Source organism: Nannospalax galili, unplaced genomic scaffold (assembly GCF_000622305.1).
Source record: "Nannospalax galili isolate Female #2095 unplaced genomic scaffold, S.galili_v1.0 scaffold136, whole genome shotgun sequence".
Lineage (NCBI taxonomy): Eukaryota > Metazoa > Chordata > Mammalia > Rodentia > Spalacidae > Nannospalax > Nannospalax galili.
This window is the reverse complement of record NW_008340872.1, coordinates 6,202,902-6,212,705: the sequence shown is the minus strand read 5'-3', so window position 1 is coordinate 6,212,705 and position 9,804 is coordinate 6,202,902. Positions and strand designations below refer to the sequence as shown.

The following is a 9,804-nucleotide window of genomic DNA, read 5'->3' as shown; positions in this document are numbered from 1 at the left end:
GGGACACCTAGCCTGTTTTGTGAGTACTAGGATCCAAATTCTGGTCTTTCTACCTCTCCAGATGGCTAAAGACAGAATTTATGGATGGAATCCTGACATCACAGCAAAGGAGTCTTGGCTATGAAGACTGTATGGCTAATGAACTGTGGATCCTAAAACTTTAAAATGTAAATTAATATAAAACATGAGATGCATAACTTCCAGGTTTTTTGCCCCTTACCCTTGAACAGAGTAGGAAAGTCGAGGGCAGATGGTGATTTTCACCAGAGGAAACTGACAACCACTCAACTGAACTTTCCACTCTTAATGCCATGAACTATTATGACAACTACTATGGGGGTCTGGGCTACGGTTATGGCTGTGGTGCGCTGGGCTATGGCTATGGTTGTAACTATGGTGGCCTGGGCTATGGCTGTGGTTATGGTTATGGCAGGTTTGGGTACAGCTGCTGCTACCCATATTGCTATGGCAGATACTTGTCCTATGGGTTTTATTGAGAAACTTCTTGAGCCAATTAGCTTATAGAACTCTTCCTCCTGTGCATCCCAACTATCCTTCCATGCTGTAAATACCTTAAGTGTTCTGGAGGCTGGAGAGCTTGCTCAATGGTTAAGAACACTGGTTGTTCTTGCAGAAGACCAGGGTTCAAATCCCAGCACCCACATGGCAGCTGACAACTGTCCGTAACTCCAGGTCCAGGGGATCCAACAACCTCTTCTGTACTCTGCAGGCATTTCATGACACGGGTGTACTTATCTACATGCAGGCAAAACACGCATACACATAAAATAAATAAAATATTAAAAAATTAATTAAGTGTTCTGAAGAAGAATCAAAACAGTTATAGTATCTTTTGTAATCAGACTCAATCCTTCAGACTAAACATTATACAAGCTTCACGTACAATATTCCATCATTCATAAAAATATTCCCATTAAAGACGGCATTACTTTGCCATTCATTATTGCAACTTAACAGCTTCAGAGAGAAAAATTTGTTTCCTCAGTAAAATTTGTCTTGAAAAACATTTAGCACTTATGTTCATTTTATGCATGTTTCATTTTTGTCTATTTTGCAATGTTTAAAAGCACATTTTCTAGAAATCCACACACACACTTAGAGAGGATGGATTTCCTTCTTAGTTGTAGAATGATGCTGTGGGACAGGTAACAGGGTGAACTCCATTCAGCACCATGAGCTGAAGACTCAGCTAAAACATGTCTGTCCAGCATTCAGTTTTCTCATCACTCTCTGAAAACTGGCAGTTTGATTTATGTAGATCCCTTTATTTAGACCAACATCCTTCAGTTAAAAGCAGATTAATTAGAAAATTATCCTGAATACAGGCTGAAAATACTGATATGATCTCACCGAGATTTTATGAAAGGCAGGCACTTGGCACAACCCACATATAGCTAAGCCTAATCACAGCAGTTTCTCACTGTGCTTTTTTATTCTTCCAACCAATACTCCATTCTCTCTCCCCTTGACCCTGAGTCGGGCAGTAATGGCACATAAAATACTGTATATTGTAGTTGTTCCATAAGAAAACTTAAGCCAAGCTTTCCTTCATTGCTAGTTTCAATTATCTGTGAATACAGATCTTTCAGCACCTGCCCCATGCAACTCTGTTCTCAAGTGAGAAAAGAAAAAAAATGGTCCCAATCTTCTGTTCTTCTTAAAAATAATTGTAGCAGTCCCAAGCAAACAAAAGGCACAATGATCTGTAAAGAATGAAATGGTATTGGAAGAATCCCCACCCTAGAACTGGAAAGTTAATTTCATGCCTCTGTGGTACCCACATGAGGGACATTGAGATTTACAGGAATGTGTTGCCTGGTGACATCAGTCAGATGGCAGAATTGGTAGGAGAGGAAGAGGTGTGACCATGAAACAAGCAGAAGATATTCTAAAGTTTAACAATTGCTGAATCTTAATTAAAAAAAGACATAGAAATTGTTTTTACTGCCTAATTTTTTTTACTGACTGAACCACACATAAATTGAACCAAACATTAAAAAAAAAACCTACAAAAGTTAACATCTGTTCACTGACTTTAAATAGCTCACAAAAAAATGCTCTTATGTGATTCTGAATCTACACTTTCATCTCTGTCTAATCTGGTTTCGTTCTCACTCTTGTATATTAAAGTTTTAAATGATGCACAAGCTATAAAACCAACAGTAAGGTTGCATATATTTGGACCCTTAGCTGTTTCATGCAACTTAGTGCTATAGTTGGGTGTTTAAGGACCATATTGAAAAAGAAGAGGAGTGTGCTTCCTCACATCTGTGTATCTCATCAAGTTTACATTCAAAGATAACAATGTTTACCACTGAAAGTAAGTGTGGTATTTGGAGAAATTTAGGCCTCAGCCACTTGAAAGTCAAGCGGTAAGTAATTTTAAGTAATTTTCTAACACCTATAGAGAGATGATATTGACATCTCATTTATAAAGATGTCTATGATTCACTCTTTGATTCAGGGATTGGAGAGTACTAGGGAAAGAAACTAGGGCCTTGTGGATGCAAGGGAGGGCTTTACTAGTTAAGAATATCCCCAGCACATCTCCAAAAAGTTTGAAAGAGTCATGTCACTGCTGTACCTGCAAGGCTTTTATGAAAACTAATGGGACCCTAGAGCCTCACAGAAAGAGAGTATCAGAGGTTAGGGTGAAGCAACTAACAGACCATGATCTGTTTCATAGACACATCCTATGGGATGACACAGAGGGACGGCAAATATATATATAATTTGTGATCATAAAATAATCACTTATTTTCTGGAGATTTAACAATAACCTACATGAAAATACTGAGTTCAGAATAAATCTGAGCAATGTTTGTATAAGATCTGCATTATCACCAAGTTACTGAGTAAATCAGTAGCAAGGTCATTTTTTATAAGCAAGAATCAAGAAATGTATTCCTCCAGATAAGATTTATGCCACCATTACAAAACAAAACACAAAGATTTTCTTCTTATAGAGTGTTACAAAACAAATATTTTAAAAAGAAGCTATTTGAATGATTTGTGTTGTACCACAGAGTCAATTCATAAGTATTTGATAAAGATAAAATGAGCTGGAGTTTGCGAAATCGAACCAGAAATTTATGTGAAACCTCAGTGATTTGACCATGGCATCCGGACACAGGGGCACAATTATCTCAGATATGCAGGTCTTGTTTGTCGAGTAAATCACAAAACCCATGATGTTTACTGAAGCACCTAAATGAGATGTTTGATGCTACAATGCCTGTGACTTACCTGCTTACCACCCAGGTGTATAAAAGACCCATGGCAGTTGGAGACATCCAGACTCAGGAACCTATTGCTGGTCCTCAACTGGACAGTCCACTCCTGACACCATGTGTTACTATGGCAGCTACTATGGAGGCCTGGGCTATGGCTATGGTGGCCTAGGCTGTGGCTATGGATGTGGTTATGGTGACTATGGTGGCTATGGTCTCTATGGTGGCTATGGCTACAGGTGCTACCGCCCACTGTGCTGTGGAAGGTACTAGTACTGAGGAGTTTCTGCAGCTTCCCAGTCTGTGGGTTGTAACCGGCTGTCTTACTGAAAATATCTCCAAATTTCTTCATGTTAGGAATAATTAAATATCTTCCAAAATTCTAACTACATGCTAAATTATCTGAAAAAAAAATGAAAGAAATACAGCATCTTCATCTTGGATCCTCATCTTTATTTGGATTTTGTGAAAACTTGCAAAAAGTTTCACACCCTCTTCACGCTCTTCATAAAGTTGTATAAATTGTGGCCAAATTTGTTTCTCAACTTGTGTGTAAAATACATGTATTTTTTAATAAAATATTGAAAATATTGCTTATTATGTTTTATTAAACATGCCCCATCAATTTCCATATATGCTTGCTCATTTGTATGCAGTTGGCCACATGTGTGGGGTTGTAGGTGAGAACCTGAGTGAGGAGGGAGAGCGAGGGGACTGTGAAGGAGGTGGGCAGGGAAGAGGAGAGCAAACAAGAGAAGCCTTTACTTTCAGCATTCGTCCGTTGATGGACATTTGTTTCTTTCCCATCTTTGGTTCTATGAACACTGTAACAATGAATTCGGTGGTGCAGATATTTTTTCTTTCAGATGAAATATTTTTTTCTTCTAGTTGTGTTTGAAGGAGTGTGAAGGTTAGATCCTATGTTACTTCCGTATATTTATTGGTTAGGGGTGCTGCATAGTTTTTTCTTTACTAACTTACATTCCCACTAACAATACAGAAAGATTGCATTTTGTCCACGTGCTCTGTGACGTTTGTCTTTCTTCATTCTGATATTAACCATCTAACAGCTGTAGGGCACAATCTAAGTTTGACTTTGATTTGCATCTCTGAGATATTAGTGAAACAGCATTACTTTATCATTCTGGCCTTTTTATATTCTCTTTTATTAAGTATAATTCTAAATCTCTTCTCATATGCCTGAGTTTATTTTCTTTTGGCTGTTTCATTATAGCTATGCCATATAAATTTTGTTCATTAATCCCCTGTCTGATATTTTTTTACTTTGTGTAGATTAACTTTTTACTCTGTTGATCATTCTATTGTACAGGACTTTCTTCACTGAGACATTAGAACTTTGCATTTTTGTTTTTTCCTGTTGCATATGTATATTATGTGTGTGGTGTACATACATTTTGTATTTTCATGTGTGTTAGTACACATACATGTGTGCACATATATATGTGTGTGCCCAACAGAGAGGCCCAAGTTGGCATTAGGTGTCTTTCTTGATTATTCTCTATCTTATATAATGAGATAATCTCTCACTGAACTAAGTATTTGCCATTTCACTCAGTCTGGTTAGCCAGCATGTTCCTTGGATACCCTGTCTCCACCTTCTCTACTGAGTTTATAGGAGATACTTCCATGCCCAACAGACCTTGAGTTGCTTCTGGTGATCAAAGTTCTGTTCTTCACACTTGTATAACAAGCACTTTACCCTTTGAGCCACCTATCTAGGCCCTGTTTTCAATAAAAATATATGTATGAAATTCACAAAAAATTAATAAAAAAGAATAAATTAATGAAATTGTTGCATTCAAAATTTGAAACATAATCATATATTTCAGTGACTCAGAATTGCTGTGTACACCAAAATGTATGCACCAACCACAAACAGAAAAGAAAAGGAGAGAACATGCCTTATAGAGTTCATTTTAAAAAGTACATACACTTTTATCTTAGACTGATAGAAGATACCATGGCTTAAAGGTACCCAAGGCTTGAGCAATGGCTGGGCTACTGAACTGTGACCCCCAAAACTGTCCAGTATTTTTAAAGACACATGACACTACTGTACCTAACTAACCGTTTCTGAGAACAAAGTTCCTCCTGACTATTCCAGATTTTTAAGTATCCTCTAAAAGTTGAGGATGAAATACCTAACTTCTAGTCTGTTGCATCCATAACACTTTCATAAAGGATGACAAAGAGAATCAAGAAAGATATAGTTTCTGTCATAAAATGGTCTTTAAAATTATGGAAATTTAAAATAATGTACATGAGGGAGCTGGAGAGATGGCCCAGTGGTTAAGAACACTAACTGTTCTTGCAGAAGACCCAGGTTCGAATCCCACCACCTACAAGGCAGCTAACAAATGTCCATAACTCCAGTTCCAGGGGATCTGACAACCTCTTCTGTCCTCCGCAGGCATTGCATGACATGGGTGCACTTACCTACATGCAAGCAACACATGTATACAGATAAAATTTAAAAAATAATATTAAATAAAATATTTTAAAAAATGAAAAAGTACATGAAATCAATAGGTTCAGAATAAAACCTGAAACATGTTTACAAATGACATAAATTAGCACAAACCTACCAGTACCACAATCAATACCAGATTATGCTTCACAGAGGAGACTTTGGAAATAGACTCCTCTGCACACAAGTTTTCTAACAATGAAACAAATGAAAACCTACAAAGACTTTCTTCTGGAGTAATGGAAACAAAAGTGAAAAGAAGACACCTATGTTAATGATACATATCATATGCGGAATCAGGTTATATGAATTCATAAACACAGAATGAACTAAAAAGCTGAAAATGGAACCAGTAGAGAGAATAGAGATGGATGGATCGTGGGGGACTAGGGAAGCCAGAAAAAATTAATAGCCTCCAAAACCCCATGAGAAATGTACATATGGTGTCTGAACATAAGTGTGTGTGTATACCTGGGGGTTGTATGATAAGGAATACAATGCCAGACAGGAGAGACCACTCTTCAGTGGTTGGTCAGAGTGCTCCAAGGCTCCCAGAACAACACAGGCTATTGCCTGAGCTCTTGGTTATCTCCCAGAACTGGAAGATCAGAACTGCTGCTTAAGCCAGGACATACTTCAGACACAGGACTTGGAGCAATAGAGCAGAAACTGATCTGGAAGCCTTCTACCTGAAGTTTGCCTCTCTTAGTTCTAGAGAATACTATGAAAGCTGCTAAGGGAGAAATTCAATCAGTAGTCCAACCCAGCCCTAAAACCTAACAACCATAAAGACCGGCACAGCAAAGGACCTCTTCTGGTGCAGTAGGAGCACGTTATCTGGGGGTAATCGACAGCTATCTAAGTGTATTTAAAGCCTTCTCAATGGGAGTTAACTCATGGGTAGCACTGTAAACACAGCCAAATACACATGACCAGAGAGGTCATAGATCCTCGAGAAAACCTTACCTCTGTCATAGCTCTAGACAAATGAAAATTCTTACCATATGCTAACATTGTTCTTTATATGTACAGACAAGTATACGACACACCACTCATCAACAAGCTTCTTTTTGCAAGAGATGAAGGCTACTGCAGAATCCCACAACTGATCACACCCAGAAAATATAGGCCTGAGAGATGTCCAGTTCCAGATGACATATCTACAGTTGAACCTCTAAACCTAAGGCTCATGGAACATAGCAGAACAGGGGTTAGAGAGAAAACTAGTGCATCCCTCCACTCTCACCAGTGAAGCTCCCTTATACAGCAGAGTGCGGTATACACAGAAGACTACAACTGACTAAGTTTTAAAGAATAAGAGACTGCAGAATGCGTGTTCCTGGTAGGACTTCTATGTTAAACCTCTACCACCCACAGCTCAGGGGCCACTGAAGAAGAGGGGGGCAGAAAGATTGCAAGAGCCAGGGCTGGGTCACAAACATAGAAAAGCAGAGATTTTAGGCCACTGGGAGTTTGCACATGTGAACTTGTGGCAATGGTGTCATGGAGCACAGGCCCATGACAACACAATCAGACAAGGGCCCAGAGTGGAGTGAGGGAAATGGGTGACAGGACTGCACCTAGTCTGGGAACTATTGGAGACTGATTAATACTGGGTGAGGGAAAGTAGGCCTTACTTGCAATCTCCAGATAGGTTGACTAGACTCCAGTGGATGAATTTTCACTGAAGGACATCTGGGTAAAAATGCTTGACTGAATAGGACTTAACATGTATGGTGGAATAATAAGGTTCGATGGGAGGTTGGGAGGACATGGATAGGGGAAAGAGGTCAAAATTTAATTAAGAACTGTTGTATGAAATATACAAAAGTTCAATAAAAAAATAAAATTTAGAAGCAGAGATTGATCTTTTTTTATAGTGTAAATATTATACTTATTACAATCTATTATTTATTTAGTGGAGGGGGCACTCCATGGTGCACACATGGAGGTCAGATTACATTTTGAGGGGGTCAGTTCTCTCTATCATCTGGGTCCCAGGGATTGAACTTAGGTCATCAGGCTTGGCGGCAAGCACCTTTACCTGCTGAGTCATCTAGTTGACTCCGTATGAATATATTTTTTTTAATTTTTACAAAAACTTTATTGAGAATTTCACACATGCATATATAGGAGGAAATGCGGCCTGAACAACCAGCGCATGTGCGCTGCAAACACGCCAAAATCATCCAGTTAAGTCAAACCTGTATTCTGCCAAAGGACATAGAGACGGCTGAAGCAAGATAGCTCAACGTAGAGAGCCAATGAGGATCAGACATGACCCGAGAAGGCCTACTGGGGCCAATGGGACATTGGGAGAGGGGTATATATGGCAGTCCTATATCCACAATAAACGAGTCTGAAGCACCTTGCCTAGTGCATGCTTCCACCTGATTCCCGGTGTCTGTGTGTTGATTCTGCGCTGCTCACCATCTCTTGGTTGGGACCCTGAGTCTCCCCTAGGCTGGACCTGCAGGGAGACTGCAACATCAGGCACTTGACCAGGGACCCTTGGCCCCCTCGGCATTGGTGACACCCCCAAGTTCGGTGAGTAGGCCCTGGGTTTTGTCTGTACCTTCAGCTGCTCAAGGGTGAGTGAGTGGCCCCCTCCTCTGTCCCCTCTACCCTGTTTGTCATATTTGTTGTTAGATCAGGAAGGCACACTCCGCCACGTGGTCCCAAAGCCCACGTCGGCCCCTTTTACTTCTTGGCTCATCCCGGTGAGTTCACATAAGGGTTGAGCCACCCCGAACTCAGGCCTCAGACTACCCCATTGCCTGTTCTGGAGACACTGTGTGAGTATACGGCCAAGGGTGTCATGGCCCTCGGAAGTCCCTCACTAAGCACAAGACACTTGGACCCGATACACCTTTTCATGTCAGGGCAGTTCACGTCGGAGTGGCTCATGGTCCTCATCTGCTCTATCTGTGCCCTTTTGGTGGTTACACTTGACTTCTACTTCTATGGTGAGAATCCCTTCACTGAGCTCTCCCACAATGGGCAATCTTCCACCACAGTGCAGGGAGCCAGAAACAGCAGCACTCAAGGCACTCTTAAAGACTAGAGGATTCAAGTTTGGAATCTCCACAAGGGTATCTTCAGCCCGGTGGGAATAGTTACATGGGGAATCATAGGAATGGTGGGAATATTAATTATACTCCTTTCTAAATGTCTCTTAAAGTATACACAATCACAAAAGCAAATTAACAGAGCTACTCTTCAAGTTCTCCAGGCTATCATCTATAATGGAGCAAGACCTGGACCTCCTCCACAAATGTTGTATGCCTGGCTGTCATCTATCCAAATTTCAATAGTCTGACCCCTACCACCTTTAGCTAACATTCCCTGGTTTATCCCCTCAGTGGCTGGTTAGTCAATGACGGGTAAGATCCTACTAATCAGGACAACCTAATACAGGCAGAGTCAATGTCTGGATCCCAGAGGTGAGGCCAACAATGTCTGGGCTAGAACCCAGGCTCTCACTGTGTTAAGCTCTGCATTTAAAAACAAAAAGGGTGGATATGTAGGAGGAAGTGCGGCCTGAATAACCAGCACATGCGTGCTGCAAACGCACCAGAAACATCTGGTTGAGTCAAACCTGTATTCTGCCAAAGGACATAGAGATGGCTGACACAAGATAGCTCAACATAGAGAGCCAATGAGGATCAGACATGACCTGAGAATGCCTACTGGGGCCAAAGGGACATTGGGAGAGGGGTATATAAGGCAGTCCCACATCCACAATAAATGAGTCTGCAGCACCTCGCCTAGTGCCTGCTTCCACCCGACTCCCGGCGTCTGTGTGTTGACTCCATGATGCTCACCATCTCCTGGCTGGGACACTGAGTCTCCCCTAGGCTGGACCTTCAGGGAGACTGCAACATGCATATAAGGTGTTTTGATCAAATCCATGCCTACTCCCTCCCCTCCAACATCCTCCCCTCTGAAGAGGTAACCCTAAAATCTTTTAGGGATTAGATACAAACTCCTAAATACTTTTGACATTTTTTGGACTTTGGAACAGAGTATGGTGCTAACAGGTCCAAGAACATTTTGACTTTTAGC

The 9,804-nt window shown here is 40.7% G+C and overlaps 1 protein-coding gene across 1 annotated transcript; it reads left to right on the top strand.

The window, feature by feature from the left end:
• The first annotated feature begins 311 nt into the window (after nt 1-311).
• LOC103736480 (keratin-associated protein 20-2-like) lies at nt 312-497 on the top strand. The gene has a single exon (XM_008835998.1). It carries the CDS (start codon nt 312-314, stop codon nt 495-497), a length of 186 nt encoding a protein of 61 aa, XP_008834220.1.
• Nucleotides 498-9,804: the final 9,307 nt, after the last annotated feature.